The following is a 16437-nucleotide window of genomic DNA, read 5'->3' on the forward strand; positions in this document are numbered from 1 at the left end:
TCAAAATAAAAACGTCCACCTAACAAATATTAGAATAACAGTTGCGAAGTCAATAGATTAAACCTGTATATTATTTTTATCATAGTTATAAGACATGTTTTGGATTTATACACGGTAATCCTTCAAAAATATGGCGTCGTTTACAAATGGATGTAACGTTGTGTCAACAACAGGAAATAGTTTGTTTACATTACTTTTAGCTTGACCCAACCGACAAACTTTGCCGAAGCCGAAAAACTTTGGAGAAAAATGGAAAAAGCAACAAGGATAACGTCGTTGACGGTGGATGTGCGAGCGAGATAAGGAGTAAGAGCGACGGTCTGTGGTTTGTTTCAGCTCCCCGCAGTGGATTTCCAAGTGACAATGTTGTGGAGGCAGGAAAAAACGAAGATCTTGTCGCGCTTCCATTGAAAGTGAATTTAACGTTCCTCATGGAGAAAGCAGCAGCAACAAGTCGGGAGTCATGAGCACAGGTTTGTTTCTTACGGGGGCTAAATGCAAATTAGCAACATCTCACTATACTTTTAGGTAAAATGCTCATAGTAAATGCAACGCCGTGAAAAAAACAACTGTTCAGTTACCAACCACTTTTTAACCACTTAATTACAGCTTTTCCTAGGAGGGAAAATCGCCTCCACACAAATAGGACAATAGGATACACTAGTCGTCATTTTGTGAGCTCTCCAAAGGGCCTCCATCACTCACAATGAAAGTAGTTTTCCCTTTGAAGTGGCTCACTTGCAGTTAGAGATGGTCAAAACTCCTTTGTCTTTTCAACATCTGTCCTGCTGTTGATGTTACACGTCCAAATATTCAATGCGACTTTCTCGTCTCTTTGTAAAGCTTCAAATAAAGTTTTGCTTCAATAATTTTTAGTCTTCACATGGATTTTGCGTCATTTCAGATAGTTTTGTGGTTGTTTTCTTTTTTTTATTTGTTCGTTCGCATTACCTGACACTTCATTGCGACGAGTGTTGCCAAACTCCGTTTAGAAATCAGGCAAACTTGTGTCCTCTCGCTCGTCGGTCGTCGTATTAAGTACTTACGGAGCTTTGATGACATCGTCATCACAACTGGACGAATTCGGCGTGCAGTGGTTCACATTTTGGTCAAATTTAACACCAGGAACCAAACATGTTTTCCGTTGCTTTTCCCTGCCAGAATTATAAAAACACACACGAGAGCACACCGTAAAAACATCAATTTTGCTATTTAAGTTATTATCCAAAACGTTGATTTGGTTATCTGTGTCAGAATCAGACATATTCTGAACGGATTTCGGTGTTTTGTCTGTGAGTTTGTGGTCATTGACCTTTTAGAAAGATCCCTGCAGGATGCAGTGGTGTCACTGCACTTAAAATCTGTCCTCCTGTTGACAGCTTTTTAACTGCAGACATTGCTTTTGTGTGTGTGTGCGTGTGTGTGTGTGTGTACACCAAAACTATTTAGCTTCAAGATGTTTGTGAGTGTACTTTTGCCACAGGTTCTTGCTTCAGTGACTCATTCGGTACTCCCAGCTCTTCCATTCAAATCTTGACGCATGATGTATTTCACACTTTACTCCCCCCCCCCCCCTTGAACCCGAAGTGACCTTTTAACCTTGCCTGTAACTTCATCTCGCAGCTGTCTCTGCTGATATTTGAGAAAGGAAGGAAGTATAACGCGCTAACGCGTGTGTTTTGACTCCTGTCTTGCGTTGTGTCCATGCAGGTGTGAAGAAGCCTCCATTAGCTCCCAAACCTAAACTTCCCGCCGTGGCCAAGCCGTCACCCCCGCCCATCGCCCCCAAACCAGGCCTGCTCGCCGCATCCCCCGTTCCCTCCCAGCCTTCCCCCGCCACCCTCAAGAGGACAAAGCCGGCCCTCGCCCCCAAGCCCTGCATCCCAAAATCCGCAGCCCCTCCTCCCCCTGCCGCCTCGCCGCCCCTCAAAGCCCACCTTATCTTATCTCCCGAGCAGGATCTTCTCGAGGACAGCCTCTCGCTGCTCAACGCCAGAAATGGCATTTTATCAACGCGGGAATCAGACTACATCCTTCCCACGTGCACTTGTGGGCTGCGGGACTGCTGCCGGTGTCGGCGCGTGCAGAACGGCGTGCATGACGATGACGCTCACGAGCTGAAGAACGGGATTCACGAAGGAGCGCCGGAGGATTGTTTGTGTGAGGGCACGGCGGGGAGCAAAAGGCCCCGGGACAAGCCTCACAGACAGAGACACTTGGACAGGGTGGGCAAAGACGGGAATGGGACCGACGCTGAAGACAACGCGGGACCCGTGGAAATCAGCTGTGATGTTGCAGGCAGCATCATCGCCTCATCGCCACTTGCGCAACATCTGGAGCAACTGGAATGCGGTGCCCACTTACAGGGTGACTCCTCGGTTCCCGCGCCGCCGAGTAAGCCCCTCCCTGTCCCGCATCCTCGCAAACATAAGAAGCCCACCCTGGTGAGGCAGGACGGCGTGGAAGGCGCGGCCCAGGATGCTCAGGAGGCGGACTTCCCGAGGGAGGAGAACGACGGGCCCGGCGCTCCCGTGCCGCCTCCACGCCAGACCTCCCTCTCCCCTCGCCTCCTCAGGACGCACCGCGCCTCTTCGAGACTGCGCAAGAACGCCTCGCACTCGCTCAGCCTGCTCTCCCGGCCGCAGCTGGCGGGCGAGCAAGACGGCGAGGAGCGTGGCGGCGAGGAGGAGGAAGACGGCTACGGCGATTTTAAGCGCTACCCCCGTCACCAACAGCCTCCCCAAGCAGATCAAACTGGGCTGCCCGCCGCCCCCGCTGCACGCCAGGAAGGCCTTCTCTGCCGAGGACCAGCAGCCGGCGAGGCCGCCGCCCCGGAAACCTCAGCGGCACAGCCTGCCCGCCCCGCCGCCGCCCTCGGCTTGCCCCCCGGCGCCTCCTCACGGCCCCATGAGGGAGCTGCCCGCGCCCCCCCAAGAGAAACATTCCTGGCGCTTCACCCGACCCTGCGTGACCTTCTTCAGTCGCCAGATGCCCACCAGGAGCAGCGTGCCGCCCAAAAGTCGGGCGGCGGCGCCGGCGCTGGGGGCCAAGCAGCGGGCGCAGTCCTTCTCTGCCGCCGACCTGGCCATGCGCGCGGACCCCAACAAGCGCAGCCTCTCCTTCCGGAAGCTGCTGGAGCTGCGGGTGTCGGTCAAGATGCTGCCCAAGCTGCTGGCCAAGGGAGGCCACCCGCTGGACTGCGCCAACGCCGAGTGCGAGCGGGCGGGGCGCCCCAACAGCTGCATCGGCGAGGTCAGCGTCGCCGATGCCGACGACGGGAGCGCCGAGTACGAGAACGTCCCGCTCTACGAGGAGATCCCCGAGTACATGAACCTGCCGTTCCACGGCGGCAGGTCGGGCTGGTCGCAGGACGGCGACGACTCGGACGTCTACGAGGCGCAGGACCCCTACCACGGGTTTCAGGAGGACCACCGCGGCAGGTGGGATTGAGTCACATGTTTTACATTTGAAAAAAATGTCACGCCGCCAAAGAAAATGTTGCCAAAAAGTACGAATGAGCAATGGTCGATCTCTTCTCAATTTACCCGCAAATTGACTTAGTCAGTGTGAAATCTGAGTCTGAGCTCATGTACTCCCGCGAAGCCATGACTCATTTTCAGAATCAATGAAACACAAGTTAGTATCAATGCCGTACTGAAGCAAAAAAGACACAAAGTGACAAGGTGGCGACGCAGGTAATTGTGCCTTCTGCCATCTGGAATCGATTTGGTCCCACTCTAAACAGAGTAACATTTACACTTGGAAGAGAGTCAAATTTTCTCTGAAGTATTTTTACTGTGTACAAGAGAATTGGCCAATCCCATAACAGTAAAAGTAAATTTGAGAAGGATTTAAATTAAATAAGTGCATTTTAGAAGGATTTTTTTTAGTACATTTCACTAGACTGCCACTCTACCACCTGAGCTATGCCACGCCCACTGTTTGCCACAATCCAAAAGGAGCCCAAAAACGTCGTCTTGGAGGTACGAAGATTCCAGCTGACACGAGCGACATATTGTCTCCCAACCTGAAGTTGTGGGTTTGATCCTCAACCCTTGAGTGACTTCATGAAAAAAAAAAAAAACTAGTCAAATTGAGTCAAAATCACTTTTTGCAAAATGTGCTTAGAATTTCTGATTTAAAAATCGTTCATCGTTTTTTCTTAGGATTGGCAAGTTCTCTCGTACACAGTAAAATACTTTTGAGTAAAATTTACTCTGAATATTTTGCGCTTTTCCAAGTGTAAATTTGACTCTATTTTAGAATGGGGCCAAATTTCCTCTGCAAAATGTACTTATATAGATGAAGAAATATAATGTTTTTTTTTTGTAGGAAATCATTTTTGATCTAATTCAATTCAAGTGAAATTGGGTCGTTCCCATGGCACACCTGATTGCTGGTTGGGAATCCACGTTTTTGTCCTCCCAGACACAATTTGATCATTTCAAGCTCCTATAATTACATACTAACACCTCCACAATTTGAGCCCACCTTCCCTTATGACATCACTCATGTTGGGTCAGGGTGCAGCAACTGAAGGTTGAACGTAAACCAACAACAACCTTTCTCACCGCAGTTGGCTTGTCGTTTTTTTTCCCCCTTGACAAGTACAACCTCGCATTTCACTGTTACCAGCACATCAATTCACAATCTGTGGTTTCTTCCTTGAGCCCTCCGCGTCATTTTCAGGAAATGACTTGTCATTTTTTGAGTCACTCTGCTAACAAATTCCTTGGTTGAGGTCCCGCTAGCAATAAAAGCACAAGCCAGGCCGGCTGCAGGTCCCGACCCAGGTGGTCCGAGCCCCCCAGGCGGCGACGGGTGACATCGGCGCGAGTCGGGAGCGCGTGAAACGCCTGCGACGTGCTGCAGGTCGCCCCCGTGGTCTTCCTGTGGGTTATTTTCAGCACGCCGGGGCAGGAAATGTCTGCGCGTCGCACAAAAAAAAACGCCACATGGCTCCTCCAGAAGTGGGAAAATAAATGTGCGGCAACCACCAGCCGCCTCCTCCTCAGGCTGGCCTTCCTCACTCTGTGTTTAGCCTTCTCGTAACCTCAACACTCACTTTTTTTTCTTCTTCTTTCTTCTCTTTGACTTTAAGAGAGAGGGGAAAAAAAAAAGTCAGGAAAAGCCATCTTGAAATCTTCATTTTATTTTTGGGTTCATCCGAGTCACTTGAAATGACTTAACATGAGTTTGAATGTGATTGGTTTATTCATAACACATTATCTCGGGGCGTTCCGCCAGGAGGGGAGCCGAGAACGCGCACCGTTTAGTTTGAGCCGCAAGCACGCGAAAACGTCGGAGGCCGACACGTGTCTGAGCTTGCGCTCGCTCACACAAACCTTTACCTCGTTCTCAATCATTAATAAACACTTCCAACACATAATTCATGCAGTAGCAAGCAATTTTAACGGCATCACTAATTATGCACATCTGTCTGTCTTTGTGGAGCAGCGACTGGCCGAGGGGGGACGTCCACTCGGAGGAGGAGGAGGAGGACGAGGAGGCCCGCAGTTGGGACGAGGAGGACAACAGCTCGACCTCCAGCAAGGAACACGGGGACGAGGTCGACAGACAGGTGGGCGCGTCGCCTCCGCAAGCGGGGGGGGTGGGGGGGTGGGGGGGTCTGGTGGTAAACACGTGGAGGTCAACACGCCAGGATTGACACATTTTCAGAATTCATATGTTTTCTTCATCAACTGTTTTTATTTATATCAATAAATAGTTATTTGATTTATGTATTGTAAAATAACAGTTATCCATACATACACAGCATTTTTTTTTTAATTAAATAATTGGTTAGTTTATTTATTGTAAATATTACAAGGGTACAATACATGACACTATATAATGTTTAACGACATTTAACATTTTATATTTGATTTCTGAAGTAATTGGTAGGTATCAATAAAATAAAATGGTAAAATTAAATAATTCACCTAGCCACTTTTTATTCTCTTGATTGAATTATTATAAATAAAGTCATAAAAAATATTTGGAATAATAACAAAAAATAAATAAATTAAAACAATTAACAATTTGTATACATGTTTTATTACATGATTAAATAATAGGTTAATTTATTCATTGTCAATGCAGAATAAAGATAGCAAAATTAATTTCACAATATTTTAACTAGGGACGGCCGAGTACCGATATCGGTCTCGGGTCGATACCTGGCCTTATTTCAAGGTATCGGTACTCGCGGCGGCGGCCAATAGCAACATCTCTTGTTTTACTATCAGGAGCGAGAAATGAGAAGAATAGAAAATTGTTATTAATTTCATGCAATTTTTAAGGAAAATGCTATATTGGGATTCATTAAAATGATCATTTGTTGTTTTCTTTTTGGAAATTTTAAGTATCAAAAGTACAAGTGGTATCGGTACTTTGCATATTTAAAAACAGTGCTATCAAACATCCCTAAAATATTATTGAATTATTACATTTTGTTAAATGTATTTACTATAGATAATAAAAACAGTACACTTTTTACATTAAATAATTATAAAGTAATTATGAATAAATACAACAAAACATGAGCCTGAATTATTATTTTATTATTAAAATAAACCATTTTGCGTATTCTTTGTGCTCTTTGTATATCATGACCCCTCCAACCATTTTCAAACCCAAATGTGGCACCTTGGTCCACAAAAGCTTGCCCAGCCCCGCTTTACGCGCATTGCGCGTGAAAATGCCCGCGCTGCTGCCAAGCACTTCGGCTCGCATCGCCACCGCCGCTGCCACATGGAGATAACGTGTTCACAAATAGCGGCGAACAACTTGACACGAGTGACATCACCGATAACAAAATGGCATCTCTTTTTTTTTTCTTTTTTCTTTTTTTTTTTGCAGTTGGAGGACGAGACCAAGCGCAAGAAGGTGGCGCACATCGCCCTTGAGATCATGAGCTCGGAGAAAGTGTGAGTCGCACCCACGATGGCGACGAGCGCTTTGCTTGACTGCTTAAACGGAGTTTCGACTTCACTCGTGCTTATTGGTGAAACGGAGTCATGTGACTAAAGTCTCTCTGACCAACTTAAACATAATAGTCTTATTATGTAAATGTATTCCAAATGACTTTCAGGACCTGACACCCCTTTTTATGCCGTTTGCAGGTTCGTGGACGTCCTCAAGCTTCTTCACATCGTAAGTGTCACGTGACCCTGGCGACGACGGGATTAGTGGAAAGTGCCATCCTGTGGCTGGAACCCGGCGTGGGAGGGGGGGGGGGGGGTTCTGTCCAAGAAATCGGGTCAGCTCGCATTCTTTTCTGCCCGCGGACGCAGCAGCTGCTTCCTCCTGCCACGGAGCTGACCTCTACGCACACACATCGATATCGCTCTTTGTGTGTGTGTGTGCGCGTACTGCGCGCATTCTTGCGGCGAGCCATCCAGCTGATGTGCGACTTGAGTGTTTTTTAAGTTTCTGGCCGACATCCCCCCCGTGCGTGCACGCGTGGGTGCGCCGACAAAGTAATTGCATTATATTACATCATAAGATAATCACATGGCGCGCGATTATTGCTACCTGGCTCATAATAATACCGCCGCTATCATGTTGCAATTATTAATAGATAGCCATGAATGCTATAAATAGTTGCTCCAAGTGCATCCCCGAAGAAGTTCGCAATATTTTACCTTATGACATGACAAAAACATTTCAAAATAAAATACATACAGAAATTCTGAAATTCAGTGCTTCTGATTGGTGAAAAGTGAAACATTTAGTCAGTGCGCGCGTGTCCGTGTCCTCGCTGCTTCCTTCCAGGTGGATGTGTGCGTTGGCACGCGGCCCGGCCGAGGGCGCTGAACTCAACCGTGTGTGGGCGTGTCCTGTTTGTCCGCGTTCCAACTGAGACCTCATTTCTGCCCGCAGGACTTCAGGGATGCCGTTGCCAAGGCGACGCGTCAGAACGGCAAGCCGGTGGTGGACGAGCGCGTCCTCAGCCAGGTCCTCTATTACCTGCCGCAGCTCTACCAGCTCAACAAGGACCTGCTGAGGGAGCTGGAGGAAAGGGTGGCGCACTGGTACGTGCTCGCTCCCACTCTAATTTACACTCGTCACGTGACATGTCACCGTCTCCTCTTTGTGCGTCCGCAGGAGCGAGCACCAGCGGCTGGCGGACATCTTTGTGCAGAAGGGCCCGTATCTGAAGATGTACTCCACGTATATTCGCCAGTTCGACGACAACGTGGCGCTTTTGGACGAGCAGTGCAGGAAAAACCCGGCCTTTGCCGCCGTGGTGCGAGAGTTTGAGGTAACACGAGACGTTTGTGTGCTGCCAGACGGCAACCGGCGCAGGCTGATTGTGGCGCGTGTTGTTTTCGGCGCAGATGAGTGCCAGATGTGCCAGCCTTGCCCTCAAGCACTACCTGCTGAAGCCTGTCCAGAGGATCCCGCAGTACCAGCTGCTGCTGACAGGTGGCTACTCATTCTCGAGCGCAGGCGTGGGCAAAAATGCGCCGTTTACAGTATCAACATTTCTTTACTTAATTGTTTCTACCATTACAAGATTTTTGTAATTGTATTGACATTGTAGTGGCACAAATAACTAAAATGGTTGCAGAAATGTCTCATTTATTCATTATAACTCATTAATTTCTAGAATTTACCAATAGTCACGGAATTATTATTATTTTTTAATAAATGCAGAAACAGGAAGTTTCAAAGTTTTTTTTTTTAAATTTATTTATTATAAAATGGTTTTAACAACTTTTTGAAATGTAGTTAATTTTTTTAGACACTTTATGGAACAGCAAAAATTACAAACACTCAACCAATCAGGGCGGAGTTAGTTCTACTTTTTGAAGATAGTGGTCGAAACGGCCATTTTGACGTCCATTCTGGGTGAACAGAGTGTTTTAGAGCCATGGAAGCACGTCCAGTGTGTTTAGGTGCCCAAAAAGGGGGGGGTCAACATTGGTTCAAATGAAGTCCTCCACATAGAAACGAGTGGGAGGAGTGCAGTACCACATGTTCCCAGCAGAGGGTGCACTCCCTGGATGGGAGATTAGGGTTTGGGTTTCAGTCAGTTTGTAATTTTCGATGTTCAAGGAATGGTTAAAGGGGAAGTCAAAACGATTCTTGACAATAATATGTTACATGTGACCTCACTAGTTTAAATATGACATTTTGATTAATATTACATTTGTGGAATATGAGTTATGAAGCAAAATCCAGCCCTTTTTAATTTTAATAAGATGACATCACAGTTGCTCAAGGCTCAGGCATTGTAACAGGTTGCAATCTGTAGCATTGAAATAAAATATTAAGGCTTATTGTGATATTAATACAACATTCTTCCATGCTTAAAGTGTGAACCCTAACACTAAGTAAGATGTTTTGTTGAAAATGTCCATGAAAAAAAAATTATGTTTAAACATCGATTTGGCTGCATATTGAATCAATACGAGAATTTGTGCGCGGTAATATCGCGATATATCGCTGAATCGCTTTTGTTTTAAATACCCCCATAGTTTAGACACTTAGAGGTCCAGAATCCGTGTGGGAGGAGTCAAACGTTGAGGTCCACCCCACGTACTCTAATTGGGCTCCGGAGCCTGGGCTTACCCCAAAAATGTGCCCACCGTTGCTCTTGCGCCGACTTTGAGTTTATTCTGCGCTATGCTGACACCTAGTGGACAGCAACAAGAATGTCACCTCTGCCCATTTCTAGATTATTTGAAGAATCTGCCTCGGGACTCTGAGGACTACAAGGACACAGAAGGTGAGATTAAAAAAACAAAACGTGAAGCAACCTCCAGGAATGTGTCTTTATCCAAACGTTTTCATCCGTGCAGCGGCCCTAAGCATCGTGAAGGAAGTCGCCAACCACGCCAACGACATCATGAAACAAGGGGTGAGAGGCGCCGTTCCACTCCTGACCTTTTTAGTCTCCCTTCCCATCGCCATCATGTTTTTTTTTTTGTTTTCTTTCTCCAGGACAACTTTGAGAAGCTGATGCAGATCCAGTACAGTCTGAATGGCCACCAAGAGATCATTCAGCCGGGCAGGGTAAGAGCCCCGCCTCCTCCGTCGCCCGCAAGTCACGACGACGGCGACGAGAGTTGACTCTCGGCGGGTTCCCGCAGGTGTTCCTGAAGGAGGGAACGCTCATGAAGCTCTCCAGGAAGGTCATGCAGCCGCGGGTGTTCTTCCTGGTGAGCCGCAAGCCCATTTCTCCCATCTTTTCCCGCGACGTTTTCCCTTCTCGTCTTCACCTCCGCTTTGTATCCGTGCAGTTCAACGACGCGCTCATGTACACCACGCCCGTCCAGTCGGCCCAGTACAAACTCAACTGCGTGCTGTCCCTCGCTGGCATGAAGGTGAGGCGACAAATCGTGGCGCGGGCGCCGCGCCGCTTGCGATCGCGACTCGTTAGCGACGTTGGCTTTTTTTCCCGCAGGTGAGCAAGCCCAGTCAGGAGGCCTACCAGAACGAGCTGAACATCGAGAGCGTGGAACGCTCCTTCATCTTGTCTGCAAGGTTGCTACCCTTTTTGAATATGTGTCGCGGCGTTTAACGTTTATTAGAGCGGACTCGTTTTCTGCCTCTAGTTCGGCGACAGAGCGAGACGAGTGGCTGGAGGCCATCGCCAAAGCCATCGACGACCACGCCAAGAAGAAGATCAGTTTCATCTCCAGCCGCAGTCAGGAGGAGGTGACGCTCTCGCTCGCCGCTCTCGCTCGCCGCTCGCCACGCTTGCGTTTTCAAAGCTCCTCCCTGACGCCGCGTAACCCCGCGCAGGCCGACGGCGTGCTGGACAGCGGCGCCCCCCTCGGCTCCAAAGCCCCGATCTGGATCCCCGACCTGAGGGCCACCATGTGCATGATCTGCACCTGCGAGTTCACCCTCACCTGGCGGCGCCATCACTGCCGCGCCTGCGGGAAGGTGACCAAACGCGCCCCGAACCTTTTTGCGGTCTCGGGCCGCTCAGCGACGCTTCCGCCTCGTCCTCCCTCACGGCCTCTCATCTTGCATTCCGGCAGGTGGTGTGCCAGGCCTGCTCGGCCAACAAGTACTACCTGGAGTACTTGAAGAACCAGCCGGCACGCGTGTGTGACCACTGCTTTGCCAAACTGCAGGAGAGCAGTGAGTGCATGTGTCGAGATGCCACAAAAACACCAGTGGATGCGTTTTTTTGTGTTTTATTATTATTATTATTATTTATTTATTTATTTATTTTTTTTTTACATTTCACTTTTGCTTATTTGCTGTTGTTTACACTATCGGGATCGTAGCGTCCCGCACTGAATGATACCTCACAAAAGTTATATTAGTTGTAACGTTAGCTCCATTAACTCATTTGCTCCCAAATACGTGTAAAAACATTCTATTTTAAATATTGCCATGCTCCCAAAAACGTATTTGTTTTTTATGCTTTTTTTTTTTATGCTAGAGCATACAGAAGGCTTTGATGCGGCTTCTGACTTAAAAGAGGTCGCTTAAAGCAATGGTAGCTATTAGAAAAAACGGTCAGCAGGTGGCAGTAGAATATAAGAGATCAACCAGGGCCACGTTGCAAAAAAAAAATATATATATTTTCCCCAGTGTTTTAAACAGATTTGCGAATAATGATGAAACTTAGCTATATTCTAATGCTAATTTCTGCAAATGGAAACAGATTTTTCCCTGATGGAAGAATCTCTCTTTTGCTCTTTGTTTTTATAGCAATGCAACACAATATTCTGTGGGCCTTGCAAAATCCGGGAGTGAAGGGGGTTGCTTCAGTGAAAATGGCTGGGAGTGAATGAGTTCATATGCCTTGACCACTTAATGAATACACCAAAATATTACAATTCAACAATTAGAAATGCTTTGCTAATTCGAACATGCTATGCTAATGACCGTCCTTGACATCGTATTAAACGATATAATGCAATTCACTTTCAGATACAAGCATAAAAATAACATTAAAGGGGAAGTCAACCCCCTCCCCCCAAAAAAATAAAACATTCTTGACAATAATATGTTTTATGCGGCCCCACTAGTCTAAATATGGTATTCCGGTTAATATTGCGTTAGTGGAATATTTGTTAAGGAGAAAAATCCAGAAGGTGGCCATTTTGCCAAGCTGTGATTGGCCGTTGCCTGAGCCCTGAGCAACTGTGATGTCATCTTCAGTCGACAGCAAGTGGAAAAATGGCCGCCTCCTGATATGGATAAAAACGGCTTGATTTTGCTTCATAACTCACATTCCACAAATGTAATATAAATCAGAATGTCATGTTTAAACTAGTGAGCTAACATGTTATTTAAAAAAAAAAAAAAAAACAACCATGGAAAACCACAACTTATCTTTGGACGGTGTTGTCTTTTCTTTTCTTTTCTTTTTCTTCCCAGGTGACCGCCGCGCCTCGTCATCTGTGTCTCCCATCAAATCCGGAGCGTTCTCCTTTACCCGGAAACAAAAAAAGATTCCGGCCGCATTAAAAGAGGCACGTGAAGAGCGAAGAGGCGCGCGATACGAAGCGTCACAGCAATGGCCCTTAACGCTCTCTTGGCTCGCTTCCCAGGTCTCGGCCAACACGGAAAACTCGTCCATGAGCGGCTACCTGAACCGGTCCAAGGGCAACAAGAAGCAGTGGAAGCGCTTGTGGTTCGTCATCAAGAACAAAGTGCTGTACACGTATGCCGCCAGCGAGGTAACCGCCGCCGCCGTCTTCTTTTCAGCCCCCCCCGTTGCCATCGACTCGACTTTTGTTGTCCTTCTCCCCGGCAGGATGTGGCGGCGCTGGAGAGCCAGCCGCTGCTCGGCTTCTTCCTGCGGGAGGAGAAAAACGGGCCGGCGCAGAAGCTTCAATTCAAGCTGTACCATAAGAACACGCTCTTCTACATCTTCCGAGCCGACGACATCCCCACCGCGCGGAGGTAAAACTGTGCCTCGCGATACCAAAACGCATCCTTGGCCTCATCGCTTTCTCCTTTAGGTGGATTGAAGCTTTTCAGGAGGCCATGATCCTCGAGCAGTGACGAGCCAGTAGACGGACAACCAGGAAGGTCACGCCGCGTCCCGTAGGAGATGGGACGCCGATCGGGACAGCGGCGCCCCCCCCTTTTTTTTTTTTTTAAAGAACCGGGAGCTTTTTTCTTCTCATTTTCTGTCTACTGCTGCAGTTGTGGCTCAAATGCCAAAGAATGTGTGTGAAAGTGGACCGTTTCCCACCAGGAAAGCCCTGGTAAGGATCCTTGTTGTGTGAAATGAAGGAAAACTATTTTGATATGAAAGTCAAGCAGGTTGACTGACACGTAAAACACTCGCATTCATTTACAATGGATGACCAGATGTGCTTTACAGTCAGCATCAGGAAGATGCTGGTATTGATTTTTCAAGTTTAGAGATGTCAATTCTTCAATTGTAATATTCCGAGTAACTGTTGTCGATCGTGGGTCTAAGAGTGTCCTGGACAAAACTGGAAATACATCATTGAATCTATTTTTCATACTCTTCAGAATGTCAACTCTTCAGCCGTCTTTGCCCCATTTTATTTTATTTTTTGCATTTTCTGCCACCTTGGTCTCCTATTTGAAAAAATTTGATATTTTTTCCCCCCCGCTTGAACATTGTTTCAGACGCAACTATCTGCTCCATGTTGTTATTGTGACGCTCATTCGTTATTGTCTTCCTGATATTGTTCAGGGTCTTGGAAGCACGTTATGCGTTTGCTTGTGATTGTATTTTAACAATGGCTATTTTTTTTTATATCAACTGCGTGGAGGTAGAGTCTCCTACAAAACAATCATAAACTGTCAGGCAACAGTTTTTAATAAACTAAATATATATTTGGCTTGGTGTGTTTATTTTTTACGTCAGTGACGTCACATATCCATACGGAAAAACCTGTGTTGTACATCAACATTAACTATTGTAATATAAAATGTGTGTAGGTAGAATCTCCTACAAAAAAAAATCATAATTAGGCCATAATTCTTTGTAAATATAATGCAGTTTTGGTGATAGAAGTCATTAATCATATGGTAAAGGAATGATTTTAGGTATGCTTGTTGCTCTCCGGATAACATCCCGTCCCCCAAACACTTCCGTCTCAAGATGGCGGAATACGTCAACATAGTCCGAAGGGCTTTGGGACAAATAGGAGGTCATGGCGGTGTCCGGGGGTTTCTTCTCCAATTATTTAGGTTAGTTGGAGTAATTATTTGGACGCTGTTATTTTGAACGACTGACAACTAAATACTTTTATGAACGCCGAATGTTGATGTGTGAACGTTGCCAAGCTAAGTTAGCATGTTGCTAGCCAGCCCAGCTTTTACACAGAAGTCGTGAAACTTTCACTGGTTTCTCTGTTGTTTCATTCCACAAAATAGTCGATTTAATGAACGATTTGAACGTTTATATATGACAGGGCAAACGATGTGAAGACAGGAGCCCTGATAGGTGTGGACAAATATGGCAACAAATATTACGAGGACAAGAAGAACTACTTCTATGGTAAGAACGTGAGCATTTTATATGGAAAATGACGTTGTGGTGAAGTTGTTTTGTGTTATTTGATCCATTCGCTTCTTTAACCTGGGTCGCTGGATCTGAGAATTTTGACAACACCGGCATTAAATCTCTCTTTTGCCCAAAATGCATCCAGGACGTCATCGCTGGGTGATCTACACCACAGAGATGAATGGAAAGAAAACTTTGTGGGAAGTGGATAGTAGCATGGTCCCCGCCGAATGGTACGTGTCCTCCGATTATTTTAATAAAAAAAAAAAAGCACACAAAAAAAATTTAAAGAAAAAAATCTCTGCAACAAAATACAGTACATTTTTGGGGGCGTGTCACGGTAGGCAGACGGGATGTTGAGTTGAGTGACTCGAGTGGAAAAAAATCAAGTATACCACAAGAAAACGTGCAGCGGATGATGCGCGGTCAAAAACGAGAGTAAATCTTGGCTTGGCATTTACCCGCTTCTGAGCTCTGAAGGTCCCTGAGGTCCCTGAAAAGCTCAAAAATTACTTTGGCAGTGAAGTCATTAGGCTAATAAAATCGCAAGTCATCTTTCCCCAGTTAAATGAATGGAAATACTTTTAATGAGGAATAAGCTTGTCGGAAAATGGGTGGATGGATGTTGGTGCGTCATTCATACATCATTGCCCGTTGACATTGTATCCCTTTGAGTGTGTGCGCTTTGGCCACCAGAGGGCAGTGTAATACATACAGACATGCTTTTGGTGCTAAAACAAAGAAGAAGACTTTTGGAATGAAGCTGCAATCACGTTTTCCCCCTCCCTCCCTCCCAGGCATGGCTGGCTCCACTGCACGACAGACAACCCCCCCACCACGCACCCGCCCGAGCCCAAAAAGTTCCTGGCCGAAGTGCACCAGTTCAACGTGAGCGGCTCCCCGCAGCAGTACGTGCCCTTTTCCACCACGCGTAAGAAGATCCATGAGTGGGTGCCCCCTAAAGCCCAGTGACCCCCGACCTCCCGCTCATGTTCTCTGCACACAGCTGCACCTCAATAAAACGTATGGAATATTTGCACTTTGCATGTTTTTCCTTGTAGCGCTGGTGAATGAAGGCAAACTGGTAAGCTTCCATTTTCAATGTCATGTGACAGAAATGGATACTGCAGGATTAGATTCAGCTTTGATGCGTCACAAGTACGAGGCAACAAAATAACATCACACCTGAATTAGCCTACAATACACAGTAAAAAAAAAAGCCTTATGTGATATTGTAAATAAAAAAACTGTTTATTCAAAAAAATTTTTTTGGGTACTTAATACAAAACAACAGTTTGTTCTATAATGCAGTGTTTCTCAACCCTGGTCCTCGGGGCACACTATCCAGTTTGTTTTCCATGTCTCCTTATTCCACACACAGGTGAGGATCGATATCAGGCTTCTCCACAGCTTGCTGATGAGCTGTCATTGGAATTACCTGCATGTGGAATATAGGGAGACATGCAAAACAGGCTCCAGGGATGAGAAACACCGCTCTAAACTAAGCTTCTATGCCATAAAAGAAAAATTATTTAAATTACACGAGATTCCCACAATCGTGAATGGACCAGGATTTTTCTCCGCGGCGACCTTTGAACCCATTCTGGTCAAACAGAAAATGAACATTTTGTAAATGGAAAAAAATAAAATAAAAATAGTATGCCCAAAGGACTAGCAGAGTCCACTGGTATCTCGGCATTGTTTTGAATAAATTTGGCAATGCACGGAAACTTTGAGAGCTTTCTATTGTGTTTTCTATTGTTTATTGTTTTAGTTTTTTTGCCTTCTTGAGATTTGACTCATAAACATTCACATTAGAACGTCAATTCAACGCAAGAAAAAATAAAAAACACAACAATTAAATACAAACAAAGTAACAACATTGGGCACAATTAAATTTCCATTAAGGTCAACGAAAGATGACTCAGCAATGACTTTAGTTTCAGAGAATATGCACTTTTCTTTTTGTTGTC

At 46.1% G+C, this 16437-nt stretch overlaps 2 protein-coding genes across 2 annotated transcripts; both read left to right on the forward strand.

The window, feature by feature from the left end:
- Nucleotides 1-216: 216 nt before the first annotated feature.
- On the forward strand, nt 217-13755 carry fgd6 (FYVE, RhoGEF and PH domain containing 6). Its single transcript, XM_086060310.1, is given in 22 exon segments — nt 217-473; nt 1711-2720; nt 2722-3440; nt 5458-5581; nt 6862-6929; nt 7125-7155; nt 7885-8036; nt 8110-8266; nt 8343-8430; nt 9686-9736; nt 9810-9868; nt 9952-10023; nt 10101-10169; nt 10251-10334; nt 10415-10494; nt 10566-10668; nt 10756-10899; nt 10998-11100; nt 12352-12446; nt 12525-12653; nt 12731-12879; nt 12939-13755. Coding segments are annotated over 22 exon segments (3540 nt in total). The 5' UTR covers nt 217-463; the 3' UTR covers nt 12982-13755.
- A 280-nt stretch (nt 13756-14035) lies between these two features.
- On the forward strand, nt 14036-15503 carry ndufa12 (NADH:ubiquinone oxidoreductase subunit A12). The gene is made up of 4 exons (XM_086059484.1): nt 14036-14148; nt 14373-14458; nt 14610-14697; nt 15262-15503. Exons 1-4 carry the CDS (start codon nt 14060-14062, stop codon nt 15434-15436), a joined length of 438 nt encoding a protein of 145 aa, XP_085915610.1. The 5' UTR covers nt 14036-14059; the 3' UTR covers nt 15437-15503.
- The last annotated feature ends 934 nt before the right edge of the window (nt 15504-16437 follow it).

This window comes from Leptonotus elevatus, chromosome 17, assembly GCF_054856555.1.
Source record: "Leptonotus elevatus isolate MCC_2025b chromosome 17, RoL_Lele_1.0, whole genome shotgun sequence".
Lineage (NCBI taxonomy): Eukaryota > Metazoa > Chordata > Actinopteri > Syngnathiformes > Syngnathidae > Leptonotus > Leptonotus elevatus.

Bases quoted from the DNA above. Each gene is read 5' to 3' on its own strand.
- ndufa12 (XM_086059484.1), top strand. From the start codon at position 14,060: ATGGCGGAATACGTCAACATAGTCCGAAGGGCTTTGGGACAAATAGGA. The intron at 14,149-14,372 runs GTTAGTTGGAGT...TATATATGACAG, and splicing joins TTTCTTCTCCAATTATTTAG to GGCAAACGATGTGAAGACAG. The intron at 14,698-15,261 runs GTACGTGTCCTC...CCTCCCTCCCAG, and splicing joins AGCATGGTCCCCGCCGAATG to GCATGGCTGGCTCCACTGCA.